This window comes from Drosophila navojoa, chromosome 5 (assembly GCF_054131105.1).
Source record: "Drosophila navojoa isolate 15081-1374.11 chromosome 5, UAZ_NAV_1.0, whole genome shotgun sequence".
Taxonomy (NCBI): Eukaryota; Metazoa; Arthropoda; class Insecta; order Diptera; family Drosophilidae; genus Drosophila; species Drosophila navojoa.
In genome coordinates, this window is record NC_142893.1 from 7,632,916 (window position 1) to 7,649,756 (window position 16,841).

The 16,841-nt window shown below is 40.4% G+C and overlaps 6 protein-coding genes across 17 annotated transcripts in view; 3 read left to right on the top strand and 3 right to left on the bottom strand.

The window, feature by feature from the left end:
* The window catches only part of RNaseZ (ribonuclease Z), a 93,973-nt gene that overhangs the window by 68,745 nt on the left and 8,387 nt on the right, over positions 1-16,841 (top strand). The window lies entirely within an intron of this gene.
* Positions 742-5,744, bottom strand: LOC108652718 (uncharacterized). 4 transcript variants are annotated; one of them, XM_030382471.2, is made up of 5 exons: positions 4,797-5,744; positions 2,234-2,762; positions 2,067-2,175; positions 1,320-1,757; positions 742-1,176 (listed from the first exon to the last, which is right to left on the bottom strand). In XM_030382471.2, exons 1-5 carry the CDS (start codon positions 4,812-4,814, stop codon positions 1,119-1,121), a joined length of 1,152 nt encoding a protein of 383 aa, XP_030238331.1. In that variant the 5' UTR covers positions 4,815-5,744; the 3' UTR covers positions 742-1,118. The 4 variants fall into 4 exon arrangements, with proteins under 4 accessions (XP_030238331.1, XP_030238332.1, XP_017958402.1 ...); XM_030382472.2 differs by having other exon boundaries at positions 2,109-2,175; positions 4,797-5,743; XM_018102913.3 differs by having other exon boundaries at positions 742-1,150; positions 4,797-5,741.
* Csgalnact (Chondroitin sulfate N-acetylgalactosaminyltransferase) lies at positions 6,452-13,675 on the bottom strand. Of its 2 annotated transcripts, none has more exons than XM_089260870.1 (6): positions 13,612-13,675; positions 11,750-11,855; positions 7,599-8,697; positions 7,390-7,541; positions 7,030-7,329; positions 6,452-6,962 (listed from the first exon to the last, which is right to left on the bottom strand). In XM_089260870.1, the coding sequence occupies exons 3-6, from the start codon at positions 8,668-8,670 to the stop codon at positions 6,828-6,830; spliced, it is 1,659 nt and encodes a 552-aa protein (XP_089116996.1). In that variant the 5' UTR covers positions 8,671-8,697; positions 11,750-11,855; positions 13,612-13,675; the 3' UTR covers positions 6,452-6,827. The 2 variants fall into 2 exon arrangements, with proteins under 2 accessions (XP_089116996.1, XP_017959954.1); XM_018104465.3 differs by having other exon boundaries at positions 13,599-13,668.
* On the top strand, positions 8,866-12,724 carry Syb (Vesicle-associated membrane protein synaptobrevin). Of its 8 annotated transcripts, XR_016196915.1 has the most exons (6): positions 8,866-9,070; positions 10,287-10,364; positions 10,613-10,950; positions 11,986-12,191; positions 12,247-12,350; positions 12,463-12,724. XR_016196915.1 is itself a non-coding variant. In XM_018104484.3 (4 exons), exons 2-4 carry the CDS (start codon positions 10,318-10,320, stop codon positions 12,534-12,536), a joined length of 459 nt encoding a protein of 152 aa, XP_017959973.1. In that variant the 5' UTR covers positions 8,869-9,070; positions 10,287-10,317; the 3' UTR covers positions 12,537-12,724. The 8 variants fall into 8 exon arrangements, 6 of the variants coding, with proteins under 6 accessions (XP_017959973.1, XP_030238339.1, XP_030238342.1 ...); XR_016196914.1 differs by lacking the exon at positions 12,247-12,350; XM_018104484.3 differs by lacking the exons at positions 11,986-12,191; positions 12,247-12,350 and having other exon boundaries at positions 8,869-9,070.
* Positions 13,137-15,011, bottom strand: LOC108653736 (uncharacterized). Its single transcript, XM_018104476.3, has 5 exons — positions 14,795-15,011; positions 14,572-14,722; positions 14,280-14,426; positions 14,082-14,219; positions 13,137-13,955 (listed from the first exon to the last, which is right to left on the bottom strand). The coding sequence occupies exons 1-5, from the start codon at positions 14,911-14,913 to the stop codon at positions 13,779-13,781; spliced, it is 732 nt and encodes a 243-aa protein (XP_017959965.1). The 5' UTR covers positions 14,914-15,011; the 3' UTR covers positions 13,137-13,778.
* On the top strand, positions 15,451-16,765 carry LOC108652719 (uncharacterized). The gene is made up of 5 exons (XM_089260871.1): positions 15,451-15,699; positions 15,763-15,907; positions 15,974-16,099; positions 16,168-16,317; positions 16,382-16,765. Exons 1-5 carry the CDS (start codon positions 15,581-15,583, stop codon positions 16,634-16,636), a joined length of 795 nt encoding a protein of 264 aa, XP_089116997.1. The 5' UTR covers positions 15,451-15,580; the 3' UTR covers positions 16,637-16,765.

Below are 16,841 nucleotides of genomic sequence, written 5' to 3' on the forward strand. Positions count from 1 at the left end.
TATATTTCTTAATTTTTTTTTTTAATTTACAAAATAAAAACGGATAAGTTTATTTATTTTTTTATGTTTTCTTTTTTATGTGTCGTTTACACATATTTTTGTTTCATTTAACTATTAATTTTCTATAGTTTTCTAATATGAATTAACTTTAATTTACATATATTATTATATTTTTCAATTTTTGTATTTTTTCTGTTCATTTATCTTTATTATTTTTTTATGTATTATTTTTATATTTATTTATTCCTTCTCATTTACCATTATTATTTATTGTTCATAATTTGTTTATTTATATTAACCGTTTTTCTTATGTTTGTTTATTTGGACTTTAATTAATTTCACTTATATATTTATTTCATATTATTTTTATTTTGATGTCTGTTTGGTTTTTATTATTTTTTTCTGTGCTCTTATTTTCTACATTTTTAATTTACAAAATTATTATATGTTGTATTCATAATTTTGTTTGTTACATTTTGATTTTAATTAGTTCATATTTGTTGCTTATAATTTCATTCTTTTATTTGCTTTTATTTATTTTATTTACTTTCTTAAGTATTTTTAAATTCTTTTAGTTTTTCATTTTGATTCCGGCCCAAAATATTCACTTTAACACTTAGCTCTAATTAAATAGCCAATCGCTTCAAATTGGGCTTCTCTTTACTGTAATTCATAAGTCCTGTGCGCTCAACGCCAGTCTTTACTATTTTATGAATAAACTGTACTTACAATTTACATACATACATATATATCTTGTGTTTTATTATCATACAGTTTTGAGAATCTTTTGAATTGTTTATTGAGCAAATCGCAAAGTCGTGGGCATAAATACTTTATAATTGTAGCTTAGGAATTAGACACATAAATAGATAGAGATTATGTTAAGCCACGCCTACAAGGCGGCTGCTGCGGCTGCGGTTGCGGTCACTGCTGCGCTGCCTTCGTCTGCGTCTCCTGGCCGGGATCGGCCTGGGACTCGCTGGGCTTGGCCGCCGTTTGGGCCGCAGCTGCTGGCATTTGGGCGCTACCATTACCACCACCATCACCATTTGAGCCGGCTGGATCGGTCGGGCTCTCGGGGACTGCATTGCTGTCCCGGTCGAACAGATAACTGCCGCCTAGAGGGCGTGGTCGGCCACCATAGGAAGAGCTACAAGGGGCGACAAGAGAGCAAGCCTATCTTAATGATTTTTACAGTTCCGCACAGCATCGCATGCTACTAATCTTCTACTCAGTTCAACGTAAACGATCGAGGAGAGTGGGTGAGGTACGAAGAGTTATTGTTGAGTTGTGGCCACTCTGCACCCACTGCAACTTACCTCTGTGGATCGCGCTCTCTATCACGACCAGCGCCGCCGCCTGAGCTGCTGCTGCTCGCACTGCCCGCCGAGCTGCCGCTGCCAGCACCAGCACCGCCTTTACCACCACCACCACCACCACCACCGCTATGGCTGCCGCCCATGGGGCTCGGCTTGTCCTGATCGCCCAGATATGTCCAGCCGCCCTGGCCACTGGGCTTGCCCATGACTGTGGTGTGGCCGCCGCGATAGCCGTCGCTGTCGATGGCCGAAGAGGAGACCTTGGTGCCGCCGCGATCACCGTACGGGCAGTTGCTGATCAGGTGGCCGCAGGGCGGGACAGAGCCGGACGATTGGCCGCGCTCGCGATCGTAGACAGGCAGAGCGCCGGAGCGACGATCGTCGTCATCCCTAGCGAAATAATAGCCACGGCCAGAATTATCGAAGCCCGACTGGCCTCTGGGTGCGTGGGTGCAGATTACAAGTGGTACAGAACAGGAGAGTGGGTGAGGTTCAAGTGCAATTAAATCCACATAATCGTATTTGGCGTTGAGTATCCAGAGTTCATGTTGTTGTGGTGTTTTGTGTGTTTGGTTAACGTTGTTGTTGAGCGTGTTGTTGTAGTAGTTGTTGTTGTAGTTGTTGTTGTTGTTGTGGTGTTGTTGTTGTATGTAAGCAAGAGAGCAAGAGCGTTAGATTTGACAACACAATAGAAAAAAAACAAAATGAAATCAAAACGTGAAGAGTAGTAGAGCAGGATAGCGATACCTGTAGGTCTCATCCCATGGACGATAGTTGCGAAAATCATACCTTGAATAGTAGCGATCGTAGGGATCGTATCTGTCATAGCTGGTACGTGAGCGATCATAATACCGATCTGCAAAGGGAATTTGATTGAAATTAAAATTGAATTGAGCAATTGCAACGCTACGCACCGCGCGAACTGTCTCGGTCGCCATAGTAACGATCCCGGCTGTCGTAGCCGTAGCCGCGATCATAGCCCGAAGAGCCGCGCCTGTAGTAATCGTCGTATCCTCTGCCCTCGTAGCGATCGTAGGTGCGTGGCGAATAGCGATCATCGCGCCCATAATATCTGTCCGAGTCGCGATCTCTGCCACGATCCTCGTAACGATCATAGTAGTACCAGGAGCTGCGCGGATCGTCGCCACTGCGACTCGAGTAGCCACCGCCATAGCGATCGCTGCTGCCATACCGATCCCCGCCGCCATAGCGATCCCCGCCGCCATAGCGATCGCTGCTGCCATAGCGATCGGTGCTGTAATAGCGATCCTCGTAGCAGCGCACGCAGCGTGATTGGCGACTCTTGCCATTGCCGCGTAGCACAGAGTCCAGAACGCCAGCAGAGCCCGCTGTCACCCGTCTGTCACTGCCAGTGGGCGTGGCACTGCGCGCCTCTGGCCCACGCGACGATGCCTGGACACAGACAACGGCCAGGCAGAGCAGCTGCGAAAGAGTCGAAAGAGTCGAAAGAGTTCACAGTTGAGAGTTTGGAGTTGCGTGATCATTAGCTGATTGTTTATGGATAGATTTCACAGTCCAGCGGCCAACTGGGCCAAAGCCCTCAGCCTCCAATCATAATTGACGAAAGTACTGCCAAAGTGCTGCTGCTCGAAATACAAAGCCATATGTGTAGAAATCATCAGCAGCGTCATTATCATCATTAAAAATATGGACACTCGTCGGCAGTGAGCGTGAAATATGATCAATGGACGGTGCGAGCGAGCTAGCGAACGAGCGAGCGACTTTGGCTGTCTGTATCTCTGGCCAGCTAGCTTCGATTATGCAATAATGGAGCATAGATTAGGGCTCAAATGGCAGCCAACACCTCCCACATACTAATATAGAAAGAAGTTCAAATCATAATAATAACAGATGGAAATATACTAATTAAAGCGCATAGCCTAAAACTCATATTCATATATTCATAAAATAGCATTGACATCATTTTATTTTCATTCATGGCTGGAATCATAAAGTTCACTTGTCCACTTCACCCTCTCTCTCTATCTATCTCCCTCTCTCTATCTCCCTCTGTCTCACTCTGTACAAGAGTTAATCATGAATATATGCTGGCGAGCTGCTCCGCTACGCTTTGTTAGTCAAGCATCAGGAACAACTTCCGCTTGGCGGGGTTGGCTTTAACCAAAAATAAAAAATAAAAATTTATATTTAAAAAAAAAAAAAAAAAAAAAAAAACCAAAACTGGCCAATCGCTGAATCTCGAGTTCGTGACTTGTGTGCACTCTTTATTAGAATAATTATATACATATATTATGTATACGAATTTTCTGCCAATTATTAACGGGCAGCATTTTTTTGGCAGGGACTTTAACATTAATATGCCATTTACATAATAATCCATGGAATTTCTACACACATTACATCATAGAGCAACAGTTATGCGTGAGTTCTTTACGAACCCATTGCACAATGCGATATGATCATATAAATTCTACTGGAGTGACCTACGATTCGGAGTTATCTGTAGATGAGCTCTAAATTCTATATAGTCTCTGTGAGGCTTAGACCAGTTCTTAGACTTGGCGTCTGTGACCTATATGAACTACTTATAAGTTCTTAGTTGCATCTTTAGCGGTTTACCTGAGCTGATTTACTTGTTTCGATCTATAGTGCTAAATAAGTTCAGTATAGTTTTTTTTAGCTATTTATTTTAAATTTTTACATGATTTGTGACTTTCAATGGGTTCAAGGCATAAAAATGATCCATTTCATTTGGTTTCTTAATTTCTATTACTATTTATCTCGATCGTTAATTAAAAAACTGTTAAATGTGTTTTCTTTCTATGTCTGGCTGTGTATAAATTATATTTTATAATTTTCATGTCACTCGCCGCTTGTATAAAAAATTCTACTTGGCATGCCCATAAAAATATCTCTTTCACATCACAAATTAATTCAAATTCATAATTTGCATACTACTCTGATAAATCTAAGTTAGAAATTCTAAAAGCAAATAAAATGAATAAATATAAAACTTGTCTCTGATGTCCATAATTCATCTAAAAATTTCTACTATTTAGATCGACTTGTGACAAAAGGAAAAAAAAAAACAACAAACGTAAACTAATTTAATTATTTAAAAATATGTGGTAAATGTCTATGCCTTGCTTGTATATTTAAAAATATAATAACAATTATTATGAATAAAATAAATTAATAAAAAAAATATACATATAAAAATTCTTGGATATTTAATAATTATTACGGACAATAAGAATTTTTTTTAAATATGTAAATGCATATTTGAATTATTTTGTATTTAATTTTGTAATATTTATACATACATATTTTTTATAATGCTGTAATATTGATGCTCAAGGACTAACAACTTTGGTGGATCATTTATAAATTTTATAAATATTTTACTTATTTTTGTAGTCATAAATTGTAAATATTTGTAGACTGTTTTAATTCACAAGTTTAGTTTGAATATTTCCCAAATATTTCATAACTCACCAATTGCAGCACATGCATTTTGTTTGTATATTTATTTTTGGCTCACTTTATCACTTGCACAAATGTTTTTCTATTGACTTAGCCACGTGTTGTACTAAAAACTTCAGAGAGCTGGGCTCCCAAATCCTTGGCGCGCTGTCGTTGATTTATATTTGTGTGTGTGTGTGTGTGTTTGCTTAACGTGTCGCTGGCAACAGAATTGAAAACACGAATGTGCTGCTCAGCCCTGTGGCACGGGTATTTATGTGAAATTCGCTGGAGCTAGAACCAAAGCCGAAACCGAACTCGAAAAACTCACACAGAGAGACGCACTGAAGCGCGATGTGGAGCTGGCGGGTGGCGGGGCCTATGCTCTATGTAGATCTAAATAAGCTCTGGTATTCGTGGTTGAGGTGTTGGCATTTCGTTGGAGCTGGGGCTGTGGCTGTGGCTGTACGAGTGTGTGTGTGTGTGTGTGTGTGTGTGAGTGTGGCTGTGGCGCCGTTTTGTCACTTCACCTGCAACAACACCTTGGGTGCGGGCCAAAAGCCAGCCTGAATGGGAATCAACACAAAGTCGGTATTGTGAATCAGTTTTCGTGGTTTTCATGGTCAGTTTGGCATTCGTAGAATGACAGGAGGATGTTTTGTTGCGCACCCACCTACCTACCAAGCTGTCATTATTTTTTGGCGGCTAATTAATACACCTCGTTGCTGTTTCTCGTGCATTGCGTAATGGGCATCGCGAATTCCTTCCAAGTCTCTGACTCACATCGACTGGATAAATCTTGGATTAAAGGCGTGAAATTAGCATTTGCTAATTGCGCTTGAATCAAATTCATTTTTCGGCTCTTACATAACCCAAGACCGTGACCATGAAAAGGGTTTGAGCACAAAGCTTAACAAGACCACCGGATGGAATCACTTAATATATGTAGGAGATCTACAGATGACACTGCTGCATGCTCTTATGATCATGAATAATGAAGAAATAATCGTAAAGTAATGAGAATTGCATAGAGGGATGAGATTTGAGAGAGGAATGTGAGATGAGCTTAACGAGTTGGCATTAGAGGGAGTGGAAGTTAACAGAGAAGAAAAGATAATACCAAAGAGATGCACAAAGACAGAAAGAAACCTGAAAAATAAGAATTAACGAAGTAATAATATTAAATATTATGCATTTATTTTATGTAAATAAATCAATGCATATATTTTATGCATATATTTTATGTAAATAAATCAATATTTATTTCTCATAATTTTCTTCATTTATCTAACATTTTCAGACTGCCTCAGCTTACACAAAAAATAATCATAGATAGATATGTCTATATAAGCTTATGAGAATCGCATAGCAAAGATTCTACAAAAATAATCCACATAAAAGACTCAACATGTCTAAGCTCAACAAAGAGTTTGTGTTAGCTGGAATGCTCTCGGCTAGAGCAGCATTACGAGTCTAGTAAAAATATCATTTGAACTTTACGCTAGAGTGAAATAAAAGCCCACAGCTGCTCCTGTGGCTGTTTGGCGACGTCATCTTCTGCTTCTGCTTCTTCATCTGCTACGTCGTCTGCATGTGCACTGAACCCCAAATGGAGGTCGTTGGCATTCACTCAGCTCAGCTCAACTCGCATAAGTCCGCGCATCTATAAAATTTACAACGGCGACAAGTTTAATTAAACGATTTAATTTTGTTTATCTAATGCGAGCAGACGCAGTTTATATATGTATGTATATATATATATATATAGGTATATGATACAATATGCTAAATATGTTTGGTTTGTATTTCTCGTTTGTTTGTGTTTTGTTGTTGTTGTTGTTTTTGTTTAAGATTGCATCTAGTTTGCTTCATGGAAGAACAATTTGTCATACGATTACGCAGACGTTTACAGAGTAAAGTTAAGTTTAAGTATTAGTTAATTGTCTAGGCATCTAAGAAACAGATTCAACAATTATGCTAGTTCAACGATTGGCTAAATACAAGTTATTGTCACTTTGTGGCTAACTATATTGTAAGCAGAGGCCTGTAGTGCCCTTAAGGATATCACGAGTGGGCCATCGCCGCGGCAATCTCGTCCTGAAAGGCCAGAAAACCCAACTGGGCATGCGATGCCTCGTTCAATGCACGCGAACGTATGCAGGCGCGATACTGATCCGCGCTCAGCGAACCCGTGCAGATCTGCAAGAGCAAATAACAAACATCAATAGGCATTGGTTTGGCCAGGGGGCTAGGCCATGCGACTCACCTTTGTGTGCCAGCGATGAAAGATGCCCGGATCTGTGGCCCTTACGATCTTAATTTTCGATCGAACGTATTTGCGATAGAGCATCACATCCTCTCCGCCCCAGCCAACGATTTCCTCGTCAAAGCCGCGAATTTGTAGGAAATCCGAGCGATATTGGCAGGTCATGCCGTAGCCAAAGTCACGCCAGAAGCCCGTATCCCTGGAGATGACCAGCTGCTCGTCCTCGCTGGGCAGCGCTTTGCCTTGCAGCGTGTAGACAACGTGCGGATTGTAGAGGCTAAATACCACGGGATAGTAGACCTTCAAGTGGAAACTAGTTAGGGAAATTCTCTTTCTACTGCATTCTCTACTTCTGCTCACCTTCTTGCCGGGCGCCGTGTTCCAGCGACAGCGTTCCAGAAATTTGGCTGTAAACACAATGTCCACATCGCACATGAAGAGCAGCGCATCCTGCTGCATTGCCTTTGCTGCCTGCGGCTGAATGTGCTCGGCGCCCAGTCTCAAGGCCTTGGCTGAAAAGAGAGTAATGAGTGGATTGTCTAAGAGAGATCCATACAGCTTTCGCTCACCCCTGCTGAATGTCTCGTTCAAGGCCACGAGCTGCACGCGCTTAGCACCGCCTGCAATAAGCTGCGCCTCCTTAAGACCCGCCTCGCCAAAGTAGACGACTACGAGGTGCAGTCGCTGATCCGCCAGTTTGTTCAGCATCTGCACAAAGCTGCGAAAGCTGCGCAGGCGTCCAGCGAGTGGCACGATGACATGTATAATGGGACTGGCGGGCACCTCGGACAGCTGCACCGTCTGCAGCGGAGCAAAGGGCCGCATGATGAGCGCTTTGCGCACGAGAGTTGTCTGATGCTTGACGCTCTGGAAGTACAGCTCGTACTGGCTGCCCGTCGTGGGCTCCGTGCGGTAGATGCCTTCGACAAAGTCATCCAGCGTGTAACGGCCCAGTTCGCTGACTGCGAGTCCTTTGGCTCTGGCACGCGCCGTGTGATTGCGATTGAGGCTCTCGAGTGCCTTGTTGACAGCCTCCAAGAGATCGCGACGCCTATACCCAATGGGCTTCTCTACGACACGTTTGCCCAGCCCCAGATCGATGGGATAGACGCGCGTGAAGGTGAAATGATTGAAGGGAATCATCTCGTACTCATTGTTGAGAGGCAGCCCGTGCAATATCTCAGCGGCGCCCACCTGTTTGCGTATATAGCTGCTACAGTCATAGTGGTGCGTTAGAGAGGCGATTGTGGTGTCTGATTGATGCAGATGCGAGTTGCTATTGTTGCTGCTGCTGCTGTTGCTGGCAGAGGACGAGGCGGAGACGGAGGAGGAGAAGTAACCACTACCCTGCAAAGGCAACCGGCCTGGCAATCCATTGTTGCTACGATTGCTCTGCAGCAGCACCAGCTGAGCACGTAGCGTGAGCACCTCGTGCTTGAGACGCTCTATTTCCGCATCCCGCGAGCTCAGTGCGTAGCTATAACCATTTGTCTCGCTGGGATTGGGCGGCGAGTCTTTGTCCGTCTGCGCAGTCAGCTCATCGAAGCCCCACTTTGATAGGATCACAATCGAAATGACAGTTACCAGCGCAAAAAGCAACAGTAGTCGCACTAGCAACTTGGAGGCCAGTGAGTTATGCATTTTCCATGTTATATTTGGCAACCATTGCTGAAATATTTATAAAATTCAAATAATTCGCCAATTAAATGATGATAGTGCTGCCAGACTGTCAAAAAACTACTCAAAATTGCGTCTGCGCTCAGCGCACTGTTATTCATAACAGTGCTGCTATTTACAAGCCCTGTTACGACTGCTCAAAAATGCGTCGGCTGCGAACGCACTGTTGATTACATTTCTGTTCGCCAACCAGCAACAGGCACCATTTTTTCATTAACAGCCTGTAAAAGTTGTCAAGCAAAACACAAAGTTGCCTTACTGATTTTTCATTAATCAAAATCAAAAGAAAATTATAATCCGAGAAACATAAAACTTGCAAACGGACCAGAAGCAGCTGTACGAACGTATCAGAAACATATTCCAGGTGAGTGTACTTGGGTTAAATAGGGCGAGGCCGACAGCGCAATGTAAATATTGTGCGTTGGCAGGCGGCTGCGAAAAATTGGACGAGCAACAAGTTTTTTTTGGTGCTCCTAGAGCTGGCACTTCTGTCACTGTTTGGTGCGTCAGTGTGAAGAGTCACGGTTCAGTGGGTCAGCTTAATGGTTAATGCAGTGAAAGCATTCAAGTCAAATTAACAGTTGAAGCGCCATCAACTCCAATATTTGATACTATAATTTTTATTGTAAGCAATAAACAGTTCTCAGCAGTGTGACCAAGCAGCGTTTTGGGCATTTGTCGCTCATCACTATTTCTGTGCTAGCCCAAGTTCGGAAATTCTATGATTCATTTCGTACTGGACAAAATATTGCAGAGATAAGATGTACTTCTACTTGTCAATGTAGTTTTGTGTTTGTGTACATATATTGTGACTCGGTGCTTGTGTATGTGTGTGTGTTTAACTTTGTTAATCGCAGATTTTAAGTGTGTGCAACTCTTGATGTGCGTGCGTGTATATGAATATGAGAGTGTGTGTATGTGTGCATATAAGTGATTGTGTATGCCTGCGCTCACAGCAATTAATTGATTCGTATCTTGAGAATCGAGAAAAATTCTCAATCTATACAATATATTAATATACACTGTGCCCCTTTATAAATGGGTTGTATGGTTATTAATTTTGCATTTTATTTACTTGCCTATACCATTAAATATGTGTTCGAGCTGAAGCGGCTATCTCTATATTCGCCCATATATGTAGAGTATAACTAATTAAGCGCATCGAACTCTTAGACCTTTTAGTTGGAACTAACTCTCGTCATATTCTTATATATAATATAAACGCAGTTGTCGCTCAGCATATGTAAATACAAACAATAGAGAATCTATTCTTTTATAAAATTTCCAATAAATCTATTTACATTCTAAAAAATTCGATTTAGCTTGTATTCAGCTGGAATACCTTGAATCACCATAGACTCTATTCCAATCTGTGTCGCTTTCTCATTTCCTTACATGAATTGAATTTTTTCTATCTGACTCAGACTGGGAGAATGTAATGTAGTAGTAGTTTCTACAGCTAATTAAGCAATTCACCAATTAGGTAGGGTATATAGTAGTCAATCAATCGATAACAATGCTCTCAATTTTAAACAAAGAATGCTCTGTTTAATTTTTGCTCACTATTCGTTATTTTGCAGCGCAGAAAGCACATTTTAAGCAAGCACAAAGATGGAGAATAACGAGGCGCCCGCACCTTCCGGTTCCAACAACAATGAGTAAGTAAACCGTCCAAAAGCTGGATCTAGAGCTAGTCGAGCCCCAGCATGGACAATTGAAATCGTAATAGAAATTGAGAGGCGCAACGCACAAATGCCAGACCCTCTAAACCGACTTCGAAGCTCTGATGTCATAGCATTCAATTATGGTGAATGCATTCCAATCGAATCGTCTGGGCATGGCATTCGTGCGTGGCACTTAATCGCAATATTGCTCCGCCTGCCACCACATATATAATATTATACAGTTTTCCCATACTTCCGCCGCCGCCGAATGCGTCGTCACCCAACTACAACATCTACAACGACCCGGCCAACAGCAACAACAATGCCGCACAGAAACGCCTGCAGCAGACACAGGCCAAAGTGGACGAAGTGGTGGGCATAATGCGCGTCAATGTCGAGAAGGTGCTCGAACGTGATCAGAAGCTATCGGAGCTGGGCGAGCGAGCCGATCAGCTAGAACAGGGTGCCTCACAGTTCGAACAGCAGGCGGGCAAACTGAAGCGCAAACAATGGTGGGCCAACATGAAGATGATGATCATTCTCGGCGTCATTGCCGTCGTCTTGCTGATCATTATAATAGGTAAGACCTATCGAGCTAAAATTATCTGAAATCGCATGCTTATGCTTTGCACACAATGCTATATAATCTACTGCTTAAAAAAAAACTAATTGGCTTTGAGCGGCTTTGTAATAATGCTTCATATCTCTGTATAAGTGTATTTAATCTGTACTCTAATATTAAGTTAAATGGAAAGGTTTTATGTACGCTTGCAATAGCTTTAAGCTAACCAACAGCTTATGCCTGCATTTTACTTAGATTTAGAGATAAGTTGTATATTAAGTGTACATGCATACATAAGCACATAACTGTTATCACCCACACATTGCTTAATAATTTGTGAAGAATTTGTATATAGAGAGGGAAACATGTCTTGAAGTAGAGTTCGCTTAGAGACAATAATGTATATATTTTTATATGCCGAAACTTATGAAGAATTTGTATATAAACCGACAGATATTCTTTAATTGGTTAGAGGTTGAGCTCGATATCGAAATGAATATATTTAAAATAATTCCTGAAAGATTTATATATAGACAGAGACTTATAATGGGTAGAGTAGTAAAGTTCTCTGATATCAAAATGTATATGATAATTTGTTTATATGCAAACACATATATATATAATGATTAGAAGTATCATATCAAGCGAGCTAATGTACATTTATTATATATACAGTCTTGATAAGAAGTTGCTTTGCCCCAGAATCACAGTAGAGGACTAAAAGTCAAATGCAGTCCAAAACTCTTAACTATACTTCATAATACTATATCCCTAAAGATAGATATTTTATAATATAGTATAAATGCTATGCACTTACCTCTGGAATTGGCTATGAATTGCTCTTATCACACATTTGTCACCTGTCTGTGAGCCGAGTGCTCAAGAGATATAACTCTGTTCCTCTCTATTTAACGCTTGTCTGTCTGGCTGATGGTGGAAGTTATATATTTATAAATTTCACTCGATTTAACCGACGCTTGCACTATACGGCACACAACTAACCCCCATCGAATGCCAACTTATCAACAATGTTCCACTTTTATTTACTTGCAGTGTCGATTTACAATTGATAAACAAAAGAAAAAGTAAAAGCAAAAAAATAATATGCAGCAAGGCAACTTGTTGCGCTTATCCCAATACATACGCAGCTATCAACATCAGCCACACGTATTTAGAAACACATATACATGTACACACACACAGCTCATCCCTATATATGTGTGTGTGTGTAGAACAAAATTTTAGTCTAAGCAAAAAAGGTAAAACAATTCGTTGCGTGCGCTCCATGTGCTAATTAGTTCTTTATTTGCCTAGATTTGCTAAACGATCGTGTGTAGTTAATTTTAAGAGCTATGATGGACTTTGCCCAGCATAACTGTAACTGTAACTGTAAATATAAATACACTTTGTGTGAGAATGTAAGCGGAGACAACAGTAGTAGCAGCAGCAGCAGCAGCAGCAGCAGCTCAATGGCTAACTGGAAGTTCTATGCCCTAATCAACCCGTTTCTTTTGCCTGAAATTTTTACAGTGTGCGCTTTGCCCTCCGGCAGCAGCAGCAGCAGCGATCACGCCACAAAATCCGTAAGCGAGGCACCCCATTAGATGGAGTCCCAACAAGCAGAAGCAACCTGGAATCGAAGACAACGAACAGCAACTGTGTGGCAATTTCTGTTAGAGGAATTGCTGCTGCCTTCTTCGCATTGGCCTTAAGCGCAACAATTCAATTCAATTTAACACAATGAAAACTGTGTCTAAAACAAAAAAACAAAAATTACAAAAAAAAAAAAGAATGCAACCAACATAAAACACTTAACACAGATTGTTATTTATATACACTTTAATCCTAAATGTAAAAAAAAAAACGATTCACACATATGTATTGTAACAAATTTATGTAACAACAACAACAACGCACAGGTGTTTGCGTGTGCCTGTGTATGTGTGTGTGTGTGTATTAGTTTTCCTTTATCCATAAAGCAGTCAAATTGAATGTTAACTGTTAACACGTTTAGCCTAGTTAAGACTAAGGCACTTAGCACATGTATTACAAAACGAAAAGAAAAAATTGTTTATAACTTATAGTCACACACACACGCACACACATACACCATCACACGCACACAATCACACTTTTTCTATGGCTATTATATATATTTATGGATATATATATATCTGTATAGATCTATTATACACTTATACACATAAATTTATATATATATTTATATATTTGTAATTACACTTCTATATGAAATGGCATGTATTTGATATAATTTCGTTGTTATTGTACTCGTGTGTGCGACAGAAATTTGCTTGAATGAATCGCGCGAACATTTTGTACACAATTTGACGTGAAATAATATTTACATATTCAATCAACAGAATCTTTGTAACAAATATTTTACTTGGTTATTTGTGCGCGCTGCACTGAAAACCGTTTCTATGTTTCATTTTTTGTTGTTATCGATTTTAAGCAACGAAAAACTACGACAAGGACGAGCCCAAAGCACACTGAAACGCGGACGAGAACGAGAAAAAATCCTGTAACAATCGAGTTGCAAATGCGTAACAACCGGAAAAACTGATGCACAAAGCTATTTAAAACGAACTGCGAGGATTTTGATGAATCCTCCGTCCTCTAGGAGGAAAAACCAATGCAATCAGCACCAGTCAACAAAACGTTTCCGATTTGCATTTACAACGTCGTACCTGAACCAAATGGAAGCAAAGTTAGTGCGTGCGTGCGTACGTGTGTGTGTGTGGGCGTGTTTGTGCAACAGCTGTTGCCGAGACCCTTTGGAGGCGCATGCGCTGCAACAATGTGGAAATGGCAACACTGCCAACTAGTCAGAACTCTAGATCCAATTTGGCCAACTCAATGCCAGCTGCCGTCGTCCACACATAGCTCATGTACAGGGCAAAGAAGTTCAGATAGTACAGCTGTCCAATGAGTATATGATCGGCGATCTCGTCAACTTGATAAAATTTCGGCTTTCGTATCGAGGCAGCAAATATAATAACAAACTGCAACAGAGATAGGAGAATACAGTATAAGGATTGTCAAAATACCAAATAACACTAGCCAAATTTGAATCAACTTGAAACATAGTTTTAGATAAGATAAAGCTTATAGTATGATCTGGCACTTACAATATTTGATATGATGGTATAGATAAGGAGCGCCGGAAACTCAATAGTGATGCGCTTCATTTCTGCACAGATGATGATGCCAAAGCATGTCAGCACATAGATGCGCTCGCTCCAGCGTATCACATTGTGGCGTGACACCTGCGAAAATGGGGGATATCAGCATGGTATTAACATATAGAGATACTCGGATGTAGTTACGAAGAGTCCACGTTTATGCTTGATAGCACAATTGCCGTAGAACACACTGATGGCCATGACTATGAAGGTGAGCACCCAGGATGTGATGAGGCAAATATAGGGAGCTTTTTTAGCGGGCTTCATTATCGAAATGGTGTTTACTTCGTACTATAGCATTGGAGAAAGAAAAGAGGGAGAGAGAGACAGAGAGAGAGAGAGAACGAAAAGAATTAGTATAGCCAAGTGTTAATCACGTCTCTATTCCAACTCACACTCCTATCTCTTTAACCTCCCCTCTCACTCTTTTGCTTACCGTCCAGATTCCGGCCACGAAACGCTTCCATTTCGCCTTTCGCTCCAGAATGTGATAGAAGAACACGTACAGCTGTATCGATATGAAGCTGACAAAAAAATGCAGCAAGCTCACATAGTAATGCTTCATGAGAAACTTTTTCAGTGGCTCTCTGCGGGAGAGACGTAACATGGAATTAGAATCCGGCGGAAAGTTTGATTGGACTAACAGTTCTCTCGCTCACATCTCCATTACGATAATGACCTGAAATTGGCCGAGTAACAGCATCAATATCGTCACAATGTACGTTTTTTTCAGCTTTTTTTTGACAGATAGCTTAACTGCACTATCACTGATCTCCATTTGTGGATTATATTTTAATTTTAATTTTTTTTTTTTTTATTTGAAAGCAACTATCCAATTTTAGTAAAGTTCAACGCCAACGAGAAAATTCAAAATATAAACAACTAAGAAAACGCCAACTCTGGCTGGGGTCAAGGAGTTAGAAAGTTGTAATGGCGAGTGCCCGACTACGATATACCCCAAATACTTGAAATGTTGAGCTATACCAACATATACAAAATTGTCAGCAGTCGAACCTGAAGAGATCCCTATCTATCATTTGAGACACTCTATCTACCACGCCTTTTAATGTCTGTAAGAATATAAGTCTGCATTGAGCTAGCTCTATTTGTTCCAGGAATATTAGCATATAAGTATCTATATATGATCTCTGTATGAACAACTTCTAAAAAACAGCTTCATTCATATATGAAGGTATATCATCCTCTGAAACCTCCCAAAAGCACCTTTGTATTCACCTCCTTAAAATTATTCCCACACTGTTTTGTTGTTTAGATCGCTTTGCAAGGGAATCAAATATGCCTAGACTTAAGTGACATTGAGCATAGCAATTCATAATATTCGTTTAATTTTACTTTCTGCCCCTTTTTTTGTTTTGGGTGTATTTTTATATAGGCGCGCATAAATTCTTTGTATATGTTTAGGAGAGGAGAATCTATTCACAAAAATGGGGGATAACGCTGGAAACACTGAAAAAGCCCGACGAAAGTTCGTGGCAATAGTTTATCTGATGACCCTTGTCGCACTCCTGCTGGGTCTGGCTCAATGGCTGGCTGTTGCATTTTTGTAAGCGGACAGAGAAGTCTTGACTAATCAATGTGTATGTATATGTGTGTTTACCCATTGCAGAGCGGGCTTTGGCGATGTATTTAGGGATTATGAATTTATCAGTGGAATATTCTTTACGCTTTCGGTAATACTAGCCATCATCTTTGTATTTGTGGAGAAAGTTCGTACCATAATCGCTCTGAATTGGATCATGACCATTTTAATTGTGAGTACATTTCGTCTATATGTATTTTGTATTGCATATGTATATGTATACAATTGGATCTATTAGATGGAATTCGCAATTGTGGGAGTATTTGCGCTGTGCGCCCGATCGGGTTGGCCGGAACTACTCTTATGGTATTTGATATGTCTCCTTATCTTCTTCCTTGCCATACTAGTGGGTTCGATTCTGCCGGTAAGTAAACAAAAAAAAAAAAACAAATCTTTTTTACCTTCTAATTTTTTTTTTTTACCTTTCATCAGCATGATCTGACCCTTGATGTCGTCATATTATTTGTCATATCATTTATCTTCTTAATTGTGTCCATATTTCTGATCATGTTGCATATAATGACCCGTTCATCGCATTCGATCATCCTGTACCAGATATTCGTCAGCGTTATAATTCTGACGGTAAGTGTTAGATTATCTATCTTCTATCTCTTTCTCACTCTCCATCTCTCTCTCTCTTCTGCAGTTTGTCATGTATCACGCTCAGACCATTAACGGCGGACGATTTGCGGAGTTGAGGGTGAACGATTATCTACTTGCTTCCATAATACTCTTCTACGATTTTATTGTCTTGTTCTTGCTAACATTCTATGTGCAAGTTCGATTTCCGCTTGTCAGGAAGGAAGAACAAACAACAGCAGCGCCAACAACAGTGACTACTCCTCCGGCAGCTCCAGGGCCAGCTCCAGGGCCAGCTCCAGAAACATACCGCTTTATCTAACAATGTGCTCCACGTTGTCCACTTAGCTTGCCTTAGCTACATTTAGTCCATCGTACAAATTGTTATCAACTTGAAAAGCTATAAAAATAATTAAAGCTCACAAATTATTCATTTAGTTACTATTGAATATCCAATGTGCTTTTAATTTACTACAAGAATTATATTTATTATTTTGTTTGCCAAGCTCGAAACGGCTTGGATGGAT